At 37.3% G+C, this 25,652-nt stretch overlaps 1 protein-coding gene across 6 annotated transcripts in view; it reads left to right on the top strand.

Moving 5' to 3' along the window:
- Positions 1 to 25,652, top strand: part of GPBP1 (GC-rich promoter binding protein 1) — a 72,371-nt gene that overhangs the window by 42,595 nt on the left and 4,124 nt on the right. For 5 of the 6 annotated variants that reach the window (XM_082382384.1, XM_082382385.1, XM_082382383.1 and 2 more), the window contains 9 exons: positions 3,254 to 3,377; positions 3,514 to 3,737; positions 5,255 to 5,321; positions 6,391 to 6,450; positions 13,905 to 14,089; positions 14,706 to 14,846; positions 16,234 to 16,401; positions 16,881 to 17,068; positions 21,645 to 21,747. In XM_082382384.1, coding sequence (XP_082238510.1) covers positions 3,254 to 3,377; positions 3,514 to 3,737; positions 5,255 to 5,321; positions 6,391 to 6,450; positions 13,905 to 14,089; positions 14,706 to 14,846; positions 16,234 to 16,401; positions 16,881 to 17,068; positions 21,645 to 21,747 — 1,260 coding nt within the window. The remainder of the gene's footprint in view (positions 1 to 3,253; positions 3,378 to 3,513; positions 3,738 to 5,254; positions 5,322 to 6,390; positions 6,451 to 13,904; positions 14,090 to 14,705; positions 14,847 to 16,233; positions 16,402 to 16,880; positions 17,069 to 21,644; positions 21,748 to 25,652) is intronic. The other variant, XM_082382387.1, reaches the window with a different exon arrangement.

Genomic DNA, 25,652 nt, shown 5'->3' on the forward strand with positions numbered 1-25,652 from the left:
AGCTCCATGAAGTAGTCAAAGGTTTGATGTAGTTCTCCTCGTGTGATATGGTCTTCTTCACAGTGAGACAAATGGACCAACTTTTGGCAGGAGTTACAAGTTGGCATGCAGTGGTGGCTTCTGCATCAGAAAGATAAAGTCCTTTATTTCGTAGTCAGTCTATGATAGTGGATGTGTTCGATGTCTGGTGTGATGATGGATCTAGGTGGTATGCCAAAGACTTGATCAGCATTGTAATTTCAGTCATTCTCAGTGCCATTCACTCTCATCAGACAACAAGCCTTACTGAATCAACATGAGTGACTCAGATTGCCTCAGCAACAGCTGCAATTTCCCACAGTGTGTGACCCTAAAGAGATGTTTTTAATCTGCTAGTCTGTAGTTTTTCAGGTGACAGACAAGATGACTAGGCCATAGGCAACAGACCAAGAGTTAGAAAAATATAAAGTGTCTTGTGCTTAAGAATATTATCTAAGGTGAGGGTCGCAGCTTTTATTTTATTCTGTTTAGCTGATTAGCACTTACCCATTTGGTTTTCCAGAGTTGTTGGGGCTGGATGGCTGCTGTGTGCACCATCATCTTTTAACTTAGTTGAAGCATCAGTGAACCAGGCTCAGGCATTTAAGGGAACTTTTCTGATTTGAGAGCCTTATCGAAATAGTGGCTTGTTACAGGTGACAGGCGGGGGAATAAAGTTTACTCCAAAGCGTAGTTGCCACTTCTAGGGCTAGGCCAGCTGTGCTGTTGAACACACGATTTCCATTTGGTCAAGAGCCCTCTTGGGCTCTTTATTGGTGTACCACTTTATTGGTGAGTCCTTAGTTTGAGTTGTTTGCTTTCAATAAGAGCTCAGCATTAGGGCAAGAGCCACTTTTTCTTCTTTTTTTTCTTTTGGCTGTGCAGCTTCTGGGATCTTAGTTCTCTGACCAGGGATTGAACATTGAACCTGGGCCACGGCAGTGAAAGCCCAGAATCCTAACCACTAGGCCACCAGGGAACTCCCCGCATTCCATTTTAAAAAGGAGTGTACTTGGTGCGTGTGTCAGGCAGATGGCACTGCCGTACTGGGAAATAGCCTCTCTGAATACTCCAGAGCCGTCAAGTCTTCAGCCACATAATCTGATTTTCTTTTCTTTCCTTCTGGGAGCTGTGCTTTTTATTAGACCACTTGGAAGGGGATGGGAATCACCTGTCAACCTGTGACATTTCCTGAATGGGAGAATCTTGAGCATTTTCAGTACAAGCATGTAACATTAGCACTAACTGTAAAACACAACAGTACATTGAGTTGGCCTAATAGCCCCACCTGCAAGATTGCTTTTAATTTCTCTCTCCTACTGCTGAGTTTTTTGCAAACTATCGGCCACGTTGGGGCACTGAGGTCCCTTTTCCCACTATGGGGACACAGACTAAGGAGTTTAGTACATGCATATCAGAGTTACAGTCTAAGCTTTCAGGAGATTACATGATTTCTTTAGCTTGGAATGTGGGAAAGTACAGGGTGGAGAGAAAGACTACCCCTTTGGGGATTGCATGGGTGGCTTGGAGGCTTTTGCTGTTTTGGCTTCTGAAGCCAAGATTGGTGTTGCCTTCTCTCTTGTGTGCCTCCTGGCCCCAGCAGACACTCAGGCTGGGGCCTTTCATGCCCCCATGTACCATACTGCCATGGCTTTGCCCCATACTGAAAACTTTCAGCCACTCTTGTGCTTAGTACTGTCTCCCCTCCATGGGAGTGGTTAGGATGGTGTCTTGGGTACGTGTGTGCAACAGAACTAAAAGAGTTTGTCTCTTTCTTTCCTTAAGTTCTCGCACAGTTGACTTTCTTGTTAAAGCAGCTGAGTTTGATGTGGGGAAGGAAGGGATCAGGGAGTACGAAGAGCACAGAATACTTCCACTCTGCCTTTTCTTTGTTTCCAGTAGTAGCAGCAGTTCAGCCTTAACAAACTTACTTCTAACGTTTTCAGTCTTTCCAAAACTCTCTATATTCATTGCTGTTCCGCTTTGGAGACCTCTTGACTTCGGCAGCCACAGCCATATTGCCTTTCAGGTGGGACCCCATCTCATGACAGTACATCCCTTCCTTCTACTCAGAGTAGATTTGCAACAATCAGAGCACTGTATGGACACCTTGTTTCAGTCCTGCCCCTTGCCACTTGGTCGCTAAACAGTGAGGGACCCTTACTTCCACCCATCACTTGGGTGAGAGCAATTGCTGCCAGATTCTGGAGAGTCTTCTCCTATGCCCCAGTCTGGCCCAAGAGACCATACCCTTGTTTTTCTTTGTCCAGAAGGTTTTAACTCTGAGAGCGTGACATCCTCATCACCAAAACTGTTAGGGTCTGTGAAGGGCTTGGGTTTTTACCCTACTTAAAAGCCTAGCCTGTTACTGTTTCATGGATGCTGGCAGAAGACAGATAATCAAAGGCTTTACCTTTCATGCACAGAAGCAGCATGAGGATGAAGCCAGGGGCAGTAGGGGAACTTGCACCAGTTAAGTCCCACAGCAGCCATGTGGAGGGGCCCAGTTGGATGAAGTGGGTATGTGCAGTGGGTTTGTATTGTAACTGAGGAACTCTACTCTTTGTCCTGGAGAGAATCGTAATATTCGTACAACCCAGAGGAATGGTCAGGGCATTAAAACAAAAAAGTTCTGGAGTTCTGATTGTGAGTTTATCAGATTAATGGGTTAATATTGGGGAAAAACAGCAACCTTTATGAATCGTTGTGAGTTTTTATGTTTTTATACATTTCTAATTCTTTAAAATCATTTTTACACATTCTTCCTTTGATAAATTCTTCTTAAAACATTTGCTTTGGAGAAGAGGAGTTTGGAAATACATCTACAGAACTTAAAATAGAACTAGCTTCATTTGCCATAATTTTCTGATGTTGAAGAAAACCTTGAGCTATTTAAATCAAATAGTGTGTGATACACAATATTACATTTTGTTATAAAAGAAGGGTACTATATTTGCTTTGATTTCCTTACAGCGGTCTTTTACCTTTAAAGTTTTTGGATGAATATAGTTGTTGAGCTCAGAATGGTGCTCTTGTTTCTCTTAGGTAGAAAAAAATAGATGAACAATGGAACTCACAAGTTACCAGTTACCAAACACATTGAAAATAACTATAAAATGTTCTTCTTAACGATTTAAAATTCTTGGAAATAAATTAAGCCAGAGTATTACTCGTTTTTCAAGTTATAGTCAAGTTTTATATGTATGTTTACCTGTATGCTTATAATCTGTTTCAGTCGTCACTGAATTTTGAAAAGCATTCTGAAAACTTTTCATGGACAGAAAATCGTTATGATGTGAATCGTCGACGACACAACTCTTCAGATGGCTTTGATTCTGGAATTGGACGTCCTAATGGAGGTAAAATTTGCTAAGGAACAGTAGAGTTTAAGAATAATTTTCTTCGCATTCTTATAAGAATGTTTTGATTGTGATTAAATCTTTAAGCATAACCGTCTTCTTTGAATTTATAATACTTTACCATTATTAAATAAAGGTAACTTTGGAAGGAAAGAAAAAAATGGATGGCGTACACATGGAAGAAATGGTACTGAAAACATAAATCATCGAGGGGGATACCATGGTGGAAGTTCCCGTTCTCGTAGCAGTATTTTCCATTCTGGAAAAAGCCAAGGCCTACATGAAAACAGCATACCTGACAGTGAAACGGGGAGGAAAGAAGACAAGAGAGAACGCAAACAGTTTGAGGCTGAGGATTTTGTAAGTTTCTTATAATTTTAATACAAATGAGGTTTCTGTAAGTGCTATGTAAGCATCAAGTCTCTCAGATTTTATCAGTACAGCTCATTTTCTACAGAGATCACACTTGACAGGTTCAATTATTTATTTATTTATTTTTAAAATAGTTATTTATCTATTTGGCTGCACCGGGTCTAAGTTGCAGCACGTGGGATCTTTAGTTGCGGCATGCAGGCTCTAGTTCCCTGACCAGGGATCGAACCCAGGCCCCCTGCATTGGGAGCTCGGAGTCCCAATCACTGGACCGCTGGGGAAGTCCCTCAATTTTTTTTTTTTTAAATTTTATTTATTTATTTTATTTATGGCTGTGTTGGGTCTTCGTTTCTGTGCGAGGGCTTTCTCTAGTTGTGGCAAGCGGGGGCCACTCTTCACCACTATCGCGGCCTCTCTTGTTGCGGAGCACAGGCTCCAGACGCGCAGGCTCAGTAATTGTGGCTCACGGGCCCAGTTGCTCCGTGGCATGTGGGATCTTCCCAGACCAGGGCTCGAACCCGTGTCCCCTGCATTGGCAGGCAGATTCTCAACCACTGTGCCACCAGGGAAGCCCCCTCTCAATTATTTTTAATCCTTACATTTTGTGAGGCTTTTTGTACATAACTCTTCCCTTCCCCAGTCTTCTTCCTCCTTCCCTCCTACTTATATTCCTGTATCTCACCGTGTGGTTTTTTAAAACTTTGGATAAATTTATGTCGTTTTATTCTTCATAGCAATTTAAACAATTTCCCTTTTCTAGAGAGTAAACATCTAATAAGATTAGCTTTAGAGTACACATTCAGTGCTCAGCTCAGTTTTCTTTTTAATACCCTGAGCATCACTTTTTGAAATATAAATTTGTACTTTGCTTTGAAAATGAGCATGTTTAACTAAACATGCATTCAGTGATGCAAACCTAACAGAAGAGTTGAGGAATGGTCTGGTTTTCCTCTTCCCTGCTCTTGACCTTATGCTAAGAAAGGATGATTTCTCATATTGATGCAAAGACATTCCATTAACATTTGCTTTTTTTAAAAATTCATACTTTTTCCTCACGTAGTTGGGGATGAGGAGAATATTTAAGGACCCTTCCTTTGTTTTCTACAACTTGGAGTGAGTGTAGATAGTAACCATTTTAATTGTTAGCAGAATAAGCAGAAAGTAAGATTTATGAATAATTAGTGTTTAGTAGTAAAGAGTTCATTATATTATGTCAGATTTTTCCATATAGTTTTGAGATTACCTTTATTTATTTTTTATTTTGAAAATATTTATTTATTTGGCTGTGCCGTGTCTTAGTTGCAGCACACGGGATCTTTAGTTGTGGCATGTGGGATCTAGTTCCCTGACCAGGGATCGAACCCTGGGCCCCTGCATTGGGAGCATGGAGTCTTAGCCACTGGACCACCAGGGAAGTCCCTGAGATTACTTTTAAAAGGATTTTTTTCTTAAATGTGAGCAGTTTAAACATTTATTGTATTCTTTTTATTCCAACTTTTTTTCAGCCATCTTTAAATCCTGAGTATGAGAGAGAACCAAATCAGAATAAATCTTTAGCTGCAGGTGTATGGGGTAAGTAATTCTTGATCTATCTTTGAGGGATATATGTTATTTTTAGGTTTCACATTTGTGTTGTTTAAAATAAATAGGCTAGAATTAAACTTTCTCTTTTAAATACCTGTTTTTGATGTGCTGAGCTACAAAAAAGGTAGCACTTACCTTTTAAAAACCAAGATATTGCAGATAGGAGAAGATCTTGATTTGGATAGTTGATTTACATGTTAGTACCATTAAGTACACTCAAATACGCATTTTGAAAAAAATGGTTGTAAGTTAATGTAATGAATTAAAGTCATTTTGAGAGCAGCCTGATAATCTAACGAAACAAAAAATTTAGTTTAACTTAATCTGTAGTTTTTCAGAGTTGAAAACTTAACTGGCAAGATAAGTACTTTTAATCAATCATAGTGTGATATAAAAAAATTAATTTTTTTTACTTATGAAAATGGTTACACATAGACAGTATTAAAAAATAATTGTATAAATTTTGCCTACGGAACTAGTCTGTTTGAAATTATTTGCCTTTTTGATTGTCAGATCTTAATGAGTTTTTCTGGTAATAACTCCCTTTTCTTTAAAACTGCTGAGAGTTTAATTTGATAGCATCTTACAGAAGATTAAACTGCACTCATATAGTACAACTTAGTTAGCTTTTTAGAGATTCAAGTGAAGTTTAAAATAATGGAAAAAACTTAAAATATGAAGATTTGATATCTGAAAAATAAATTTAATTATTTGATACCAAATTCAGAGGTGATGTATCCACTTTGGAACTTGTACACATGTTCATTTGTGTTTTCTATTGAAAATCAACAACTTACCAAAACAAAAGGATTGTGGCTTATGACAGCATACTAGTCCTAACAGTAAAGGCATTATTTTAAACTTTGCCACTTCCTGTGCTGTTCTTTATTGTATTTATGGGGTGATACGCTAGAGGAATTATTTTGTTTCTTTTGATCTCCCAATTTAAGGGCTTCTTGTGGGTGGGGGTGGGGGTGGTCAGACACTTTTGTTAGAACCATGTGAATGGCATTGTTTTTTCTGTATTGCAAATTAGTATTTCTGCCACTCTCCCCAGGCCTACACGCCCAGACACACACATACCCAACCAAAAAAATCTCCCAAGCTCCTCTCTTAGGTATGTTTCCTTATTATTCAGTTTTTCTGGGAACAGCTGATTGCATAAGAATATAGAACCACCTGGAAGGTGTTAAATAAAATCTAAGAAATTAGGAATAATTTGGATTTGATTAAAATGAAAGTAAATAAAAAATCAAGAATGTTAGTGAGCATTTGTCATATAAAACTACCTATAGATACTATTGGTACTGATCCTTGGTTAATATAATAATTTTAGAAATGATTTAAAGGCAAATACATCTTTGAAAATATTGAGAATAAAATGTATTAATATAAAGATTTTGGTTCTCCTGTTTCAGGGTTGGTCTAAGGATTTTGGGCACTAGTTGAAAAGATGTTTAAAAGGAAGATGTACTCTTTACTGTGTCTTAGGTAAACTAAAAAGTATGTCTGCATTAGAAAAAAGAAAATGGTTAATTGTGGCTTGATTAATTGTTAAATTCCCAGTACTTCCCATAGGAATACAATGAAACTTTCATTGTATCACACTTCACTAGTCCTTTCTTACTTTACCCCCTGGGTTCCCAAATATTGTTTTCCCCATTGCAACATTTAAAATAGCTATGTTCCTGAGGAAGACATGAGAGAATTTTAGGAAGGACTTCAGTAGAACTTTTCTAGTGCTACTTCCTTCCAGGTAAGTCAAAATTTAATAACGGAAATGTAATATGTATTAAAAAGCAAACACCACCAGTTTGTCCCTGAAACTGTCCTTTTGTAGATCAAAAATTGCAAGGGTCTAAACATAATATCCCAAATAAAAAATACTTTGAGTGAAAGTAGTCAAGCTATTTAAACTATAGTTAAATATAAGTTTAATTCTACTTAGATCTTAATTAGCTTTATTGGAAACACCCTACAGTTTATATCTGTAACTTCTGTAGTGTTTTGATCTTAACCAGGATCACTGTTGCTTGATGCATAAGATTAATATTTACTAATTAATTTATCTCATATACCTAATGATTTAAAAGTAAACAAAAATTTAGGGCACTTCAGTGTGCCTGTGAGAATTTTAAAATAATTTACCTGGGTGACTGATTTGGGTAGTGAGAAAGAGAGAGAGAAAATGATGTGTTTGTGTGTTTGTATGCAATTTGAGACATTAGTGACTATCAAATTGATTTGTGTGTTTTTAGAAGTCCTGCTGTCTATTTGTGTTGGCGTAATATGTCAGGAACATATCACTAGCAGAGCCTAACGTTTTGTGCTTAAGATACTAAATAATGAAAAACTTCAGTCACTAGTAATTAACTTAAGCATAGTCTTGTTTCAGCTCAGCATATATATTTGTGTTTATTCCTTGAGAATTTGATGAATTTATTCCTGAGTTTTTCTCATATTTGATACAGTACCTAAGAGCATCAAGGCTCATCTTTAAGAACTTTATTCATTTTTTTAGCCTTCTAAATCAAAGCAAATTGGTGACCAGCTCTTTTTTTTTTGGCTGTGTTGGGTCTTCGTTGCTGCGCACTAGCTTTCTCTAGTTGCGTCAAGCGGGAGCAATTCTTCATTGTGGTGTGCGGGCTTCTCTATGGGCTCATTACGGGCTCTAGGCGCACTGGCTCCAGTAGTTGTGGTGCACGGGCTCAGTAGTTGTGGCTCGTGGGGTCTAAAGCGCAGGCTCAGTAGTTGTAGTGCACGGGCTTAGTTGCTCCGTGGCATGTGGGATCTTCCCTGACCAGGGATCGAACTCATGTCCCCTGCATTAGCAGGTGGATTCTTAACCGCTGTGCTACCAGGGAAGTCCCTGGTGACCAGTTCTTAAAGGTGGGTTGTTTTCTAGAGAGAATTCTAATGGTATTAACCACTAACATACAGGTTGAGTGACATGATTGCACTAAATGCGTTTAGGTCATGAAACAAGTGAAGTTTTTAAAGTGACTTTGTAAAAGGATTAAGAGAAGGGAATAATCTTTATCAAATTTCTTTGTATAAAAGCATTCTGTTGGTAGATTGTTTATATATTGATATGACTACACTTTCCTTCAATGTCTTTCTTATATGAAAACAATTGCTAACATTATAACAAGAAGAAAAGGTAATGCAACACGTGTTCAAGGTTGAGAAGGAAAAGTTAATAGTTTGATTAGACAACTTGACACAAGTAAGTTTTATTTGGTCAGAGTTACATGTAGCGTTCATTTAAGTTGTTTTTGTTTTAGAAATATATTTACTTAAGCCTACTCTTTTTTCATATGAGTAACATGGGGACCTTGTTAAAGGAAAGAATAGCATACTCCTGCTTTGACATAAATTATGTTAGTGAAACTCATTTGATTAAAACTCTCATACTACTGTAAAACAAAAGATTTGTACATTAAATAAAAAATTCAAAACCAGCAAAATTCAAACAACATCAATCCGTATGAAAATAATCTTAAAAATATTTTTCTGTTTTAAAATTAGTGTTCAACTGGATTTAATTGCTGTGGTACTGATTGTTTGCTTTTGATATTTGTATGTTTTTGTATCTTATGTGGTTAAGTTTCCTCTTCAAATTAGTGTGAAAACTTAATTAAAATACTGTTTATCCTTCCCTTGGCTGTATGCTTTTATTCACACATTAAAGTTGCCTCTTATGTCAAGATGAGCAAATTAAATTATTAACTGGCTGATTAAAAAGAAAAATATATTAACTGGCATCACTGTGATGGTGAGGGAAAGGGCAGACCCCTGACTTAGTAGTGTATACTTACAAGCCTCTTAATTTTGACCATTCAGTACAGGCTTGTTATTAGTATTTTTAGTTGGAGATAGTATACATTTTGAAGTATCTGACCTAGCAGTACTTTAATTTCCATTTTCTCCAGTAGTATAATATAGTGGTTAAGTGCATTGGTTTTGGAATCAGATAGGTCTGGGCCCTAATGTTAGGTCTTTTACTTATTAATTATTTAGACTTTGGGAAGATTACTTAATGTCTGAGTGAATTTTCTTGTCTGAAATGAGGAGGATCACTATACTAACACTAACGGAAAAAGCACTGTTAATATTAAATTGTCTACTGTGTCATATCCTTGGTCATGTCACAGGTTTTTAATACATGTTAGCTAATTATGTTCAAATCCAATAAGTGAGGGAGATTCTGGTAGATTTATTTAATAAAAGGCAAAAAAGAATGTCCTAAGTGATAGATTGAAAAATAAAAGTAAAAACTGATTGAATCAGAATGTATATATGTATGTATAAGGCAACTATATGGAGAGTATAGTTAAAGACAGAAAAGAAGATGAGGAATTGAGATGTCAGCTCTGACTTATGTCTGGCCAGCTTACTTTGTATCAATATTATATGTGGCAGTATTTTAATTCTAATCTTTCTTCAGAGGCTTGAGCCTTTCCCCTCCACCATTGGCTTTGGATTTAAAGGAACAAAACTAATTGTAACATTCAAAGGTACTGGGAGAGCATGAAGTAACAAGATAATAAAAGGATATTTAAAGTCAGTTATTATCAGGTCACAGTTGTCTGTGAGGATAGAGGGAAATAATGATATGAAAATCCAAAACATTTGCCTTGAGGTATTTTGAAGGCAGTTTGAATAAGAGTAACTGTTTATATGAGCTTGATAATAAGCACATATGACTTAACAGAAGCAAGTCACCAAAGTCACTTACTTTCTAATTCTTGTTTATAAGTGTTAAAGTCTTTCATCAATATATAAATTTTCTCTTTAAAAAAATGAACGATTTGGGTCTTTTTCCTGTCGTTTACCAGTTGATAAAGTAAATGGAGAAAGTGTAGGTGTCATCATTGGATACTGTTTGAATCCAACAGATTCAACACTTTAACTCAGAAGGTTTGTGTGAGGAGAATTTGTAGAGATAATCTATGAATAGATGAGCCAGTTTATAAGTAATATAAATGAGGCAAATTTAAGTTACTAGTGCTGCCATCACCTTTTCCATTACTTATATGTGATTATTACCATCAAGAACTAACTTTCCCTTCCTCCCCTCCTCCCCCTCCCTCACCCCTCCCTGTCCCTCCAATACTCCCCCTGCCCCCATTCGTTCTTTTTGGCTTGTTTGTTCATGTATTGATATTTAACACATTCTTATTAATTCAAGCTCTCAGATAGGGTGTCTCCCGATCAAAAGCAGGGTCTCTGGAGTCCAAGTCCTCGATTTTGGTCAGTCAGTCTCATGATACCAGCAGTTCAATAACCAGCAGCTGCTGGTCTTGGAGAGTCTCTCTGGAGAGGCTGCAGCTCACCCTGGGGGCACACACACTTGGGAACACTCTACAACGTGAACACCACTGCTGGTGGCCGCCATTCTGGCCCATTAGACTAAGAGCACTTTTCTTGTTCTTAAACAGGCAGGTTTATGTAGTATGTTCAGCATAGTTATATAGGATATAGGTTAGTCTTTATTAAAGGTGTTTATTTCTTTTATAGTTTTTCTCATCTTCCATACTCTCTTGGATTTTAGGTTTAAATTTTAGGTTTAAAATTCTTGAAAAAGGACACCTTTAATTTGAAATACAATTGGAAGCCTAGTATAGTGGAGATTGTGTATGACTTCTGGACATTTTTTCTAGTATTTGGTTTAAAGAAAACATTTCACTGCAACTCTGAGACAGGAACTGTTTTTCATTTTACAGATGAGAGATAAACTAGTGAGGTTGGAGCAAGTATTAAAATTCTGTAAATCTGGCACAAAAACACATGGTCTTAACCTCTGTACTGCTTGACTGTGAATACTTCCTAAGCACATCAGCAAGCACTATGTCTGCTTCTCTTTCCTCCCAATCCCTATCATCATCTTTTAGGTACCTTTAGGTGTCTAGAAATCCTGTTTTAGGAAAGGTGAACTTTGTAGTCAGGAATTATATTGAGGCTTAAACAATGCCTGCTTGCTTATCTGTTCTCTTCTTCTGTCTTCTAGTTTTGATGAATGATGATTTACATATAAAAATATTTTCTTTTTCTTCTTGTACCTTCAGCCTTCAATGTGGGATCATTTTACTTCTGCCTAAAGTATCAATACGTTGTTTAGGATTTACTTTAGTAAAGATCTTTTCTTGGTGATTGATTTTTGTCTGAAAAGATTTCATTTCTGTCTTCTGCCTTATATGGCACTTCCAAGTCCCAGTTCTACAATCTAGGATTCTACAGGGCAGATTAGCCCCCTCCTCAGCTGTTGGGTTCCTTTGTGCACACACTCTAAGCTGAAGTTTTTTCCTTTACTTCACTCTCTAGAAATATGTGTTGAGGTCATCCATTGCTGATGAACCTTCTCCTGTTCTTTTTTTTTTTTTTTTAAATAAATTTATTTATTCATTTTTGGTTGCGTTGGGTCTTCGTTGCTGCGCACGGGCTTTCTCTAGTTGCGGCGAGCGGGGGCTACCTTTCGTTGCGGTGCACGGGCTTCTCATTGTGGTGGCTTCTCGTTGCAGAGCAGGAGCTCTAGGCGTGTGGGCTTCAGTAGTTGCGGCACATGGGATTAGTTGCTCCGAGGCATGTGGATCTTCCCGGAACAGGGATCAAACCCGTGTCCCCTGCATTGGCAGGTGGATTCTTAACCACTGCGCCACCAGGGAAGTCCCCTTCTCCTCTTTTTTACTGTTGTATTTGTTTTCCTCCCTTATAGTAATTTTAACATAAGGATCTAGAAGAGAAGGAAGATAAACTTGTGTGCTTAGTTCGTAATATTGGAATAGAAGTCTTCATCAGTCATGTTTGAACTTACTTAATTGTGCTGTACTGATAGAAACACCCCTTGCTTTAACACTTGAATTCCTTGCAAACACTTACTACCTTTTGCATTTCCCAGCATCAGTCAATCATTCTTCAGATTCCTGAGCTTCATTTAATTTAGATTTTGAGTACCAAACTGTTAAGATTTTCTCTTATATTTTAATTTAAAGAATTGCTAATTTCAAGAATTTTAGTTATGCTGTAACCATCTGTTTACCAGAAGTAATTGTAACTTAAATTGTTCAGCACTAGTTCTAGTGTTCTTCATTGGCCTCTGTTTGAGATCATTATTCTTCATTTTCGTTTTGACTTTATTTTGTTAGTTTTTCAGAAAAACTATATATTGGTGATATAATTTGTGTCCTTATGTGCCTGAAAATATCTTTCTTAGCCTTAATATCTTGGGCCTTTGTAGGCAGCTGAGCAGTTGGAATGTTTGCCCTAGTAGATAAACTTTCAGTGTTTAACTTTCAGAAAGATGAATCTTTTCTCACTTTGCTTTAGGTTCTTGTTGTGTTTGTGTTTTTTTTTTGGCCGCACCACATGGCTTGCGGTATCTTAGTTCCCTGACCAGGGATTGAAGCTGGGCCCTGGCAGTGAAAGCGCAGAGTCCTAACCACTGGACTGCCAAGGAATTGCCAGGTCCTTGTTCTTTAATCCTTTAGCATTACAGTAAATGACATACCATATCAGGTCTATAGTTTGAAGAGTTCGGTTTCAGATGGACTTCGAGAGTCCCTCCATGTCCCTAGGAGTCCTTGTTTAGTTTAGTTTTTGAGATAATCCTGTAGGAAGTTTGGTTTGTTTGACGCAGGGCATCATCATATACATCTGTGCTACTCACCATCTCACAGAGTCATATCTTAAGCTAATTTTAATTTAGTTTTTCTGCGATTTCTTTCTTTGAGTTAATTCTTTTCTTCTAAACTCTCCAACTGTGAAACTGATGCTTTCAGAGTTTTTCTAAGGGAAGAAAGACATACGTCACTGCCATAATTGTGAATATGCTCACTGTAACATCTGTTTGATTACACATTGACTGATTAAACTCTAGGAGTAATTTTTCATATTTTAGCAACTGTGGGTGTACTGAGAAAAGCTTTCAGTTAGCAACTATTATTTCTAGTACTATCTTCAGAAGCCAGGACTGAGTTGGATCCCCTGCGACTTGCACAATGCCTTCAGTGTAGTTTTGATGGCCAGTAAATATTTGAATGAATTGGTATTATGAAAACAATTCCCCTCTTCATTAGTCATAACTTAAGTAGGAATTTAGAAATAGAGGGACTGTAGTTTCTTTCTAATTAGTAATAACTTTATGAGTGAGATAAAAAGAATGAAGGAATTAGGAAAATTCTCTTTTCAAAATGGAGAAGAGGAAAATATATATTTTATATTTTAAGTTTTAAGAGCCATTAGGATGAAATTTGTAATTTAAAAAAATTAATGAAAAGTATGCTAGAATGTAGTTAATTTTGACTGGGTCATAGTTAACCATTCTAGGAACCTATCTAGTAGCTTAATTCGTCTTTGTTACTTGACATTGCTCAATTCTTGCTATCACTTGTTTGATTGTTTTAGCTTCATTTCTCAAGCAGGAATATAGTTCATACTTAGCTTAATTATTTTACTCAGGAAGCAGCTGTTGTTTTAAAATATAATCAAGTTTGGAATATACGATTCTTTGGTGGTTTAATTTTATGCTAAAATTTAAACTGTGTAACTATTGCTCGTGCTTTATTTATGCAGAATATCCCCCGAATCCTAAATCTAGAACTCAAAGGATGCTGGTCATTAAGAAAGGTAATACAAAAGACTTACAGCTATCTGGATTCCCAGTAGTAGGAAATCTTCAGTCACAGCCAGTTAAGAATGGGACTGGTCCAAGTGTTTATAAAGGCTTAGTCCCTAAGCCTGCCGCTCCACCTACAAAAGTAAGTTCTAAGTTGTTAAACACGCAAGTTTTAAGTTGATATCAACTGAATTACTTTGACAGAAAAAATGTTAAAAATTTCACATCGAAGTGTGGGGGGTATTGGTGGACTGCTGATTTCTAAGTGGAAAGTGTTGTTGGCCCACTGTGTGTCATTGATTTTAATTGTCTTGTAAGCGGCTTGTGTGTTTGTCCATGTATGTTTTCTTATTTTAGTAGTCAGTAGTAAATGAAATCTATAAATACTTGTTTTGCAAGATGTATCTGTGATATATTTGCTTAATAATAATGTATAAAATACTCTGTCCTTCGTGTTCAGTTTTAGGTTTTTGAAACTCGGTCACTTGTGTTTTCTTGGTATTAGGCAAAAGAAACCTAACTTAAGGTTTATAAAACTTTGAAAAAACATCAATGTAGTTAGATGTTTTAGCTGAATACCAGGTTTTGATTTTATTTGTAAAAAAAGATGGACGAGAACCATGTAGAAATGATTAAGGTATAATACAAAAATAATTGTTTTTGAGCCACATTTAGTCATCTTTATGTGTTCAGTTTGTTTTCTCTCTCTTCTATATACTGTTTTAGATACAAATTAACATTTGTGTGTTTTTCTTTAGCCTACACAGTGGAAAAGCCAAACTAAAGAAAATAAAGTTGGGACTTCTTTCCCTCATGAGTCTACATATGGTGTCGGAAACTTTAATACTTTTAAATCAACTGCCAAGAATTTTAGTCCATCAACAACTTCAGTGAAAGAGGTATGGCACTTAAAATTACTCCTGAGGAGCGAAATGTGTCTTAATCATGGTAATTTAATTAACAGTGAACAAAAGGCATAGATGCATTAAATGAATGCATTAAAATGAGATATTTTAGTTCTTTCAGAAAACTTGATTCAGATACTTCCCTCCGTTTGCTGGCTTTTTTTGCAGTTTAAGTAGGGATAATTTTTAAAATTTCTAACAAAATTCCAAATATCCTAAAATGTAGAGAAAATCATAGAGTGAAACACCCATATACTTATCAACCAGAAAGAGTAATTTTTAAGAGAAGAATTGTGAAAATGGGTATTTTGACTTTTGCCACAGAGTTATGCTATGCTGTCTGATTGAACCTTGACTAAAAATAAGGATTTTTATTATATAATCTTCTTTTGGGGATGATGGACACTAAGAGAGGGCAGAGAGGAGGAAGAAGAGGGAAAGGTGCATATTATTATTTTACTGACCTTGAAGTAGCTTATGTATTTCTTTCTCATTTGGCCAGCTTTCTGAAACTCCTAGATCAGGGACTTCCCTGAACAGTTCAGGGTCAAAAGACACTTGTGACTGAAACTTCTAGATCAGGGACTTCCCTGACCAGTTCAGGGTCAAAAGACACTTGTGACTGAGATTGTGACTGTATTGTTATAACTGAGATTGGTCTGGGTACTATAGTGGAACATTATAACCCCTCATATGCTAGTTCTCAATCATAGAATTTTAGAGCTGTGATGGAAGGACCAGCATTCTCAGCTGGTTGGTTGTGGCTTAAATTCATTATAGTCTGCAGACTTTATTGCCAACAGTTAAGCATTTTGGTTTATTCCCATGGCTTAAAATACCTGTGACAGAATTCTAACGTTCTCTTTTCTTTTGTACTCCACTGTCAAAATATCAAAAACAAAAAGGACTCCATTACGTGTTCTGTTACTGTCCCCTCCTGCTCTTCCACAAAAATTTTCCCTCGTAAAACCCTATCTGTGTACCTGTGTGTAAAGAATTATAATAGTTCGTATGGGAAGCTGTTACTAGAACCTTAGAACTCTGTGGAACACAATTTTAAAAACTGCTTTTTTTTTGAATTATAGAAATGTTTAAGCAATTTCAGGATTCATTTTATAAAATAGTATTTAAAGTCCTAATTTAGAATCATAGTTCTTGGTATTATCAGACCTTAATTGTTTCTGGGATAAAATTTTTATGTTTACTCATTCAGTGGGATAGATAAAAATGGCAGTCATAGTGGAAAACAGGTTTAAAATAGAATTTAAAATCAATTTTGTATTGGGAAGAAGGTGAAATAGAAAGTCATGGTAGTTGTGAACTTTATATTGATGTTAGTTCTCTGTCTACATTTATCAACATTTTTGATTTCTTTTCTTAGTGTAATCGCTCAAATTCCTCTTCACCTGTTGACAAACTTAATCAGCAGCCTCGTCTAACCAAACTGACACGTATGCGCACTGATAAGAAGAGTGAATTTTTGAAAGCATTGAAAAGGGACAGAGTAGAAGAGGAACATGAAGATGAAAGCCATGCGGGCTCAGAAAAGGTAGTTGAACTTGCAGTGTAATTCTTGGTTTGACATTAGCATGTCATTGGAATAGGTGGGCCAATATTATTTATTTAGGACCTTTGAATATTTTCATATTTCTGAAAGCAAGGCTAGCTAGCTATTTGCATAAATAATGAATTCATTTCTAAAATAGATTTTTCTTACTCTGTAGTTCCTGTGCAAAAATGAAATTTATAAAAATTCCTGTTGATGTTTGTGTTTTTGGTTTTCCCCATCTTGCCTACCTTTATTTATCCTTTTAGTTTTGTCTTTATTGAATAGATGTGAATACATAGAGTCAGAAAGCTGTTGGTACCCTTCACAACTTAGTTTTACATCTTATGAAACTGTCTCCTAAATGATTATATAAGCATTACAGTTGTTTTATCAATGAAAATCTAACCAGGATCTATTAAAGTTTTTTTTTTAAACAATTCTATTGTCTAACTCATTTTTTTTAACCCTTCAAAAATCAGGATGACGACTCATTTAATTTGCATAACAGCAACAGTACTCACCAAGAAAGGGATATAAACCGAAACTTTGATGAAAATGAAATTCCACAAGAGAATGGCAATGCCTCGGTAATTTCCCAACAGATCATTCGGTCTTCAACCTTCCCACAAACTGATGTTCTTTCTAGTTCACTGGAAGCAGAACACAGGTTAGTATTTTTACTTTTGTCTCTGCCCAGAATTTTGATTTTATTATAGAAAATTGATTTATTTTTTAACACCTTCATTGAGATATAATTTATATACTATAAATTTTTTACTCAATTCACTAATTTTTGGTGTATCTGAAGTTGTGTAATTGTCACCACAGTCTAATTTTGGAACATTTCTTTCACTCCAGAAAGAAACCCCGTGTTCATTTACAGTTACTCCTCATTGTTACTCATTGTCCTTAGGTAACCACCAGTCTGCTTTCAGTAATACTTTATCAAGGTTCATCCATGTTGTAGCATGTGTTTCTCTGAAAATTGAGTGATATTTCTTTTCCATGGCTTCAAATTTTATGTAATTTTTTTTTTTTTTTTTTGGTTGCGGGATCTCAGTTCCCAAACCAGGGATCAAACCTGGGCCACGGTAGTGAAAGCCTGAATCCTAACCATTAGGCCACCAGGGAACTCCCTGTAAACTTTCTGATTCTTAAGTTACATACATATTTAAGTACTCATATTGCTTGATTTAACAACTTAGGCATCAGTGATACAGTTCTCAAGGATGACAATTTTTTTGTTAAAAAATATAAAATATGAAATAGGCACATATATTACTATTATTATCAAGTTTCAGTATGTCATCAAGGTATTGAGGATAGCTTCAACATCAGAGGGGTAGTTGTTAACCTTGTCTAAGCACCATATGAATTAATAGAAATGAGTGCCAGAGAAATTCAATGGAGTTTGGGGGTAGATAGCGTATGGCTTGAGTACCAGTCAGAGTTTTAATTGGGACCTAAATTAAATCTTAAAGGGTGAGACAGTACGGGCAAGGGTACTGGGTAGTCATTTTGGAATACAAAGGGGCATGAAAGGATATTTAGAGTTGAATACATACCTAGTTTGTTTTAGGGTTAGTGAATAGAATATCTTGACAGGAGTGTGGAGTCCTTAATGGAATTAGAGATAAATTGAAAAGGCAGGGCCTTAGAGATCTATTCAAGCTCTTTCAATGCTTCAGATGAAGAAATAGGGAAATGAACAAATTAGCCTGTGTCTTATACCTGGTTTGTGGAGAGTAGGATTTGTGACCCAGGTCTTCCACTTCTAGTCCTGTGCTTTTTCTAGTGTAAGGAATTTGAATTTGTGGTCATGGTGTTAAGGTTAAGGAGTTTGTTCTTTAGGAAGTGGGAAGCCATTGAAAATATTTAGTGGAGGGTGGTAATTGTGAAAATGGTATCAGGGTGATTTGGTAATAATTTGAAAGAGAATGGGAAGAAATGCTAATGAAAAGGCAAAGTGCAGATCACTGTTGTGGTGTATTCCTAATTGTGGGGAATAGAGAAATACAGAGTATTTGTTTTGAAAGCTATTCTAGAAACAGTTAACAGTTACAGCCCTTGGAGGGAAGTGGAAAGAGGAGAGAATGGACAGTTAGGAGTACTTGTTTTTCATAACATTTGAAATAATTTGTTCCATCTGTATTATTATTTAGTTATGATTCAGTTTTTAAAAGTGAAACAAGTAAAAGTAAGGATCTAGTGAAAGGTGTGAGATTGTTTTTACCAGCCTAGATCTGTAGACTCTGGACTGGGTGGCATTGAGAATGGAAGTGCCATTCCACAGGGAGGCCATCTAGGTTACAGTGAAGACAAAGCATTAAATGATGAAAAGAAATGTGAGAAATAGTAATTAACAGTGATGGTGACTGTGACATTTTAGTCCAGAGGCAGCAGAGTTTGGTGCAATGTATACTAACTTAGGAGGCAAAAAACCAGAATTCTCCTCCTTTCTTTGCTGTCAAGTAGGCAAATTGTTTTTACTTAAGTGATCCTGGTTCTTCATCTGTAAAATATGGGTATAGTGTTACATTTTATTTCCAGTCTCTGAGCACTGTTATTTTATGAGATTGTTTGAAAATGTGTAAAGGCTACAAAGTAGCCAATATGTGACAGGTTCAATTTGAAAGATGAGTTAGGTGTAAAAAGGAGTATGCTTGGGGCTTCCCTCGTGGCGCAGTGGTTGAGAATCTGCCTGCCAATGGGGACACAGGTTTGAGCCCTGGTCTGGGATGATCCCACATGCCACGGAGCAACTAGGCCTGTGAGCCGCAATTACTGAGCCTGCGCATCTGGAGCCTGTGCTCGGCAACAAGAGAGGCTGCGATAATGAGAGGCCCATGCACCGCGATGAAGAGTGGCCCCCACTTGCCGCAACTAGAGAAAGCCTTTGCCCAGAAACGAAGACCCAACACAGCCATACGTACATATATACATACATACACACACAAAAACCAACCAACCAATCAACCAAAGTTTAAAAAAAAAAAAAAGGAGTATGCTTAAGGGATGTTATTATGGAATCTTAAAATAAAAATGGTTCTGAAGAACCTAGGGGCAGGACAGGAATAAAGACGCAGACATAGAGGATGGATTTGAGGATACGGGGAGGGAGAAGGGTAAGCTGGGATGAAGTGAGAGAGTGGCACGGACATATATACACTACCAAATGTAAAATAGATAGCTAGTGGGAAGCAACCGCATAGCACAGGGAGACCAGCTTCGTGCTTTGTGACCACCTAGAGGGGTGGGATAGGGTGGGTGGGAGGGAGACGCAAGAGGGAGGGGATTTGGTGATATATGTATACATACAGCTGATTCACTTTGTTATACAGCAGAAGCTAACACAACAATGTAAAGCAATTATACTCCAATAAAGATGTTTTAAAAAAAAAAAACAGTATAATCAGACTAGTACAAGATATGTGGCCATATAAGAAACAGAAGCTTTAAAGGCTCTAAGTCAGATGCAGCAGTCATGGCTACAGTATTCTTGTTTGCCCAACTAGAGAAAGTGGTTGATTCCCTGTTAATCCTTTTTTTTTTCAGTTGAAGTATAGTTGATTTGCAATGTGTTAGTTTTTGGTGTACAGCAAACTGATGCAGATTCTTTTTCATTACAGTTTATTACAGGATACTGAATATAGTTCCCTGTGCTATACAGTAGGACCTTATTGTTTATGTATTTTTTTTTTTTAATTAATTAATTTTTGCCTACATTGGGTCTTTGTTGCTGCATGCAGGCTTTTCTCTAGTTGCGGCGAGTGGGGGCTGCTCTTCATTGCAGTGCGTGGGCTTCTCATTGCGGTGGCTTCTCTTGTTGCGGAGCACGGGCTCTAGGCGCATGGTCTTCAGTAGTTGTGGCACGTGGGCTCAGTAGTTGTGGTGCACCGGCTTAGTTGCTCTGCGCCGTGTGGGATCTCCCCAGACCAGGGCTCGAACCCGTGTCCCCTGCAATTGGCAGGCGGATTCTTAACCACTGCGCCACCAGGGAAGTCCGTCTTCACAAAACTTTTAATATTTTGAGCAAAGAACTGTTCCAGGTACCTTTTACAGTCTTCCAGGGAGTTGAAATTTTTTCTGTTAAGAGAATTTTGTAAAGACCAAAATAAATGGAAATCTGAAGCTGCAGTGTCTGGTGAATACGGCTGATGAATCAGAACTTCCCAGCCAAGCTGTAACAGATTTTGCCTGGTCAGCAAAGAAACACGTGGTCTTACGTTATCCTGATGGAAGATTATGCATTTTCTGTTGACTAATTCTGGATGCTTTTCGTCGAGTGCTGCTTTCAGTTGGTCTAATTGGGTGCAGTACTTGTTGGAATTAATCGTTTGGTTTTTCGGAAGGAGCTCATAATAGAGGATGCCCTTCCAATCCCACCATATACACAACATCACCTTCTTTGGATGAAGACTGGCGTTTGGTGTGGTTGGTGGTGGTTCATTTTGCTTGTCCGATCTCTTCCGTTACACATTGCTGTACAGTATCTACTTTTCATCGCCCGTCACAACTTGTTTTAAAAACGGAATGTTTTCGTTATGTTAGTTAAGTAGAGAATCGCATGTGGAAATATGGTCAAGAGGGTTTTTTTTCTTCCGTTTAACTTATGTGGAACCCAAACATCAAAGTGAGTAACATAACCATGCTGGTGCAAATGACTTCCAGCGCTTGATTTAGATATTTTGAGTATGTTGGCTATCTCCCGCATGGTATAACGTTGATTGTTCTCAATTAATGTCTCGATTTGATCGCTATCGACTTCAACTGGTCTACCTCACCACGGAGCATCGTCCAGCGAGAAATCTCCAGCACGACACTTCGCAAACCTCTTTTGACACGTTCGATCAGTCACAGCACCTTCTCCATACACTGCACAAATCTTTTTGTGCTTTTCAGTTGCATTTTTATCTTCCTTGAAATAATACAGCATAATACGCCAAACATGTTCTTTGTTCCATCTTCACTGTTAAAATGGCTACACAAAAATTCACCAGTTTTGATAAGCTTTTTTAAAAATGCATGCTGAATATGACAGCTGTTACAATACAGTCTAACAAAATTGTTTCAAATGAAGTTAAAGACAACTAAGCGCTACTAGAGCCATCTTACAGAAAAAACCGAACGAACCTTTTGGCCAACCCAATAAAATGGATCATGTTTTCTTGCTCACAGTGTAAAAGGAATTATCTTACTTGGGTTAAGTTCTAAATTAAATTTATTCTTTCCCCCCTTTCCAGATTGTTAAAGGAGATGGGCTGGCAAGAAGACAGTGAAAATGATGAAACATGTGCTCCCTTAACTGAGGATGAAATGAGAGAATTCCAGGTTATTAGTGAACAGGTAAGAAGAGCTGAATCATATAAATTCACTTTAAAAATTGCCCTTCCTTAATCAGAACAACATATAACTAAGCATTTTTGGGGGGTGGGGAGAAAGTTTTACAGTTTTATTTAGGAATTTGTTAAACATCACACTGTAGGTCAGATTTGCCTTTGTTTTAAATAGGTCTGCAATGCTGACTTCTTTAAATCCATGGATCTGCAGTGCTTAGGAATTAGTGTAAAGAATATGATTTGTCACTTTTCAGGTATTTAAAAAATGACTTGGGGATACGAAGTAGAAAACAACAGTAGCTTTGCCAAATGTAGCTTCATTTTTTTATCCTTTTCTTGGCATAGGAATATTTTATATTCTAGAACATCTTTTTTTTAATGTCTTCATAGTTGCCGTTTTGAAAGAGTATTCCTTAGAAAATGTACAATAGAGTGTCAGGGAGTTGAGATTTTTCTTTTTCAAATCCATTATAGTTTTTTAAAATAGTTCTGGTCATGCAGAAGTGATTTTCTATATGGAGATATTATAATTTATATTATAATCTTCAAAACACTTCTTAAATGTTTTGAATGAAATCTTTGAGGAAATTAGTTACGTTTACTTCATAGTAAAATAGACTTCATCGTCCTAATTAAAAATTTGTGGCAAAATACGCATAACATAAAATTTACGATTTCAACCATTTTTAAGTGTACAGTTTTGTGGCATTAGGTACATTGACATTGTTATGCAGCCATTACCACCACTCACCACCAGAGCTCTTTTCATTTTGTAAAACTGAAACTCTGTACCCATTAAACCATAACTTCATTCTCTGCTCCCCCAACCCTGGGAAACCACCACTCTACTTTCTGTCTCTGTGAATTTGTCTGGGTACCTCATGTAAGTGGGATCATGCAGTATTTGTCCTTTTGTGACTGGCTTATTTCACTTAGCAGAATGTCTTTGAGATTCATCCATGTTGAAGCACGGGTCAATCAGAATATCCTTTTTTTAAGACACAATAATCCATTATATGTGTATGTACCACATTTTGTTTATCCATTCATTCATTGATGGACACTTGGATTGCTTCCACCTTTGGCTGTTGTAAATAATGCTGCTGTGAACATGGGTGTATAGGTATCTGTATCTATCTATATCTTTCTATCTATAGATAGATACCTGTACACCCATGTTCACAGCAGCATTTATATCTATAGATAGATAGATAGTGTATATAGATAGCTGTAGACTCTATCGATATCTGTAGAGTCCCTGTTTTTAATTCTTTCAGGTATTTACCCAGAAGTAGAATTGCTGCATCATATGGTTATCTATTATTAACTTTTTGAGAAGCTGACCTACTGTTTTTCTGTAGTAGCCACACCATTTTACATTCCCACCAGTGGTGCTCTCTTCCCTCTCATTTTTTGTATTTTTCTCCCAACACCATTTGTTGAAAAAGACTGTGCTTTCTGTATTGAATGCTCTTGGCACCCTTGTTAAAAATCATTTGTATATGCAAGGGTTTGTTTCTGGGCTTGCTATTCATTGGTCTTCAGTTCTGTTTTTGTGGGGGTTTTTTTCCCTATAAGTTTATTTACTTATTTTTAATTTTGGCTGTGTTGGGTCTTCGTTGCTGTGCACGGGCTTTCTCTAGTTGTAGTGAGCAGGGCTGCTCTTCGTTGTGGTGCATGGGCTTCTCATTGCGATGGCTTCTCTTGTGGAGCAAGAGAAGGTTCTAGGTGTGCGGGCTTCAGTAGTTGCAGCACGTGGGCTCAGTAGTTGTGGCTCACTGGCTGTGGAGTGCAGGCTCAGTAGTTGTGGCAGATGGGTTTAGTTGCTCCATGGCATGTGGGATCTTCCCTGACCAGGGCTCGAACCCGTGTCCCCTGCATTGGCAGGCGGATTCTCAACCACTGCGCCACCAGGGAAGTCCCTTCAGTTCTGTTTTTATGCCAGTGCCACATTGTGTGGATCGCTGCAGCTCTGTAATACGTTTTGTTTTTTTGTTTGTTTGTTTGTTTTTTAAAAAAGGATGGAGGAGGCTATGTTTAGTGTTGAGTTCAGCTAAATTCAGGACCCTGGGAAAGCCAGGACCTTTTTCTTTTCTTTTTTTTTTTTTTAAATAAATTTATTTATTTTTGCCTGCATTGGGTCTTTGTTGCTGTGCATGGGCTTTCTCTAGTTGTGGCTAGAGGGGGCTACTCTTTGTTGGGGTGAGCTGGCTTCTCATTGCGGTGGCTTCTTTTGCTGTGGAGCACGGGCTCTAGGTGCGCTGGCTTCAGTAGTTGTGGTGCGTGGGTTCAGCAGTTGTGGCTCGCAGGCTCTAGAGCGCAGTCTCAGTAGTTGTGGCGCATGGGCTTAGTTGCTCTGCGGCATGTGGGATCTTCCCAGACCAGGGCTCGAACCCGTGCCCCCTGCATTGGCAGGTGGATTCTTAACCTCTGTGCCACCAGGGAAGTTCTGTAATATGTTTTGAAATCAGCAAGTATGAAACTTCCAACTTTGCTCTTCTTTTCAAAAGACTGTTTTGGCTATTCTGGAATCCCTTGAGCTTTTATAGGAGTTTTAGGATGGGTTTTTCTGTTTCTGCAAAAAAATACCTGTGAGATTTTGATAGGGATTACATTGAATCTGTAGATTGTGGTAATATTTGCATCTTAACAATGCTAAGACTTCTAATCCGTGAGTATGGGATGTTTGTTAATGTTTTTTTAAAATTTCTTTCAGCAGTGTTTTGTAGTTGTCAGTGTAGAAGTCTTTTGCCTCCTTTGTTAAGTTCATTCCTTATACTTAGGGATAAGTATTTTTTCTTTTATAAGTAGAATTGTTTTCTTTTTTTTAATTTTTTTAAATTTATTTTTGGCTGTGTTGGGCCCTCGTTTCTGTGCGAGGGCTTTCTCTAGTTGTGGCAAGTGGGGGCCGCTCTTCATCGCGGTGTGCGGGCCTCTCACTATCGCGGCCTCTCTTGTTGTGGAGCACAGGCTCCAGACGCGCAGGCTCAGTAGTTGTGGTTCACGGGCCTAGTTGCTCCACGGCATGTGGGATCTTCCCAGACCAGGGCTTGAACCCGTGTCCCCTGCATTGGCAGGCAGATTCTCAACCACTGCGCCACCAGGGAAGCCCTTGTTTTCTTTTTTTAAGAATTGTTTTCTTAATTTACTTTTTGGATTGTTCATTGTTATAGAAATGCAGCTGATTTTTATGTATTGGTTTTATGTCCTGCAACTTTGCTATGTGTGTTAGTTCTCACAGGTTTTTAAATAGAATTTTTAGGCTTTTTACATATAAGATCATGTTGTCTGTAAACAGATAATTTTACTTCTTTTCCACTTTCATATTTCTTCCTTCCCAGTTAATGTAAATTTTTTATTTGGAAGTTAGTGAACCATGTTATTTTTCACAAGCTGATTATGGGTAATACTTCTGAAGGATTTTTTTTGTTATGTTTATTATATTGTCCAATTTACAAACAAAAAATTCACGTTAGGTGTACAGTTGGGTGAGTTTTGACAAATGTATATAGCTGTATGACTGTGATCCCCAAAAGTTCCTCATTGTCCCTCTTTGCATTTAGTTCTTTCACTCCCAGCTCCAGCCCCTGGCAGACACTGATTATTTGCTTTCTGTCCCTATAGTTTTGCCTTTCCACAATTTGTTTTTCCTGAATACCTTTTTTTTTTACATTAATTTTTATTGGAGTATAGTTGATTTACAATGTTGTGTTAGTTTCTGCTGTACAGCAAAGTGAATCAGCTATACATACACATATATCCACTCTTTTTTAGATTCTTTTCCCATATAGGTCATTACAGAATATTGAGAAGAGTTCCCTGTGCTATATAGTAGGTCATTATTAGTTATCTATTTTATATATAGTAGTGTGTATATGTCAGTCCCAATCTCCCAAGTTACACAGTGTTTTA

Source organism: Balaenoptera borealis, assembly GCF_965194805.1.
Source record: "Balaenoptera borealis genome assembly, chromosome: 2".
Taxonomy (NCBI): Eukaryota; Metazoa; Chordata; class Mammalia; order Artiodactyla; family Balaenopteridae; genus Balaenoptera; species Balaenoptera borealis.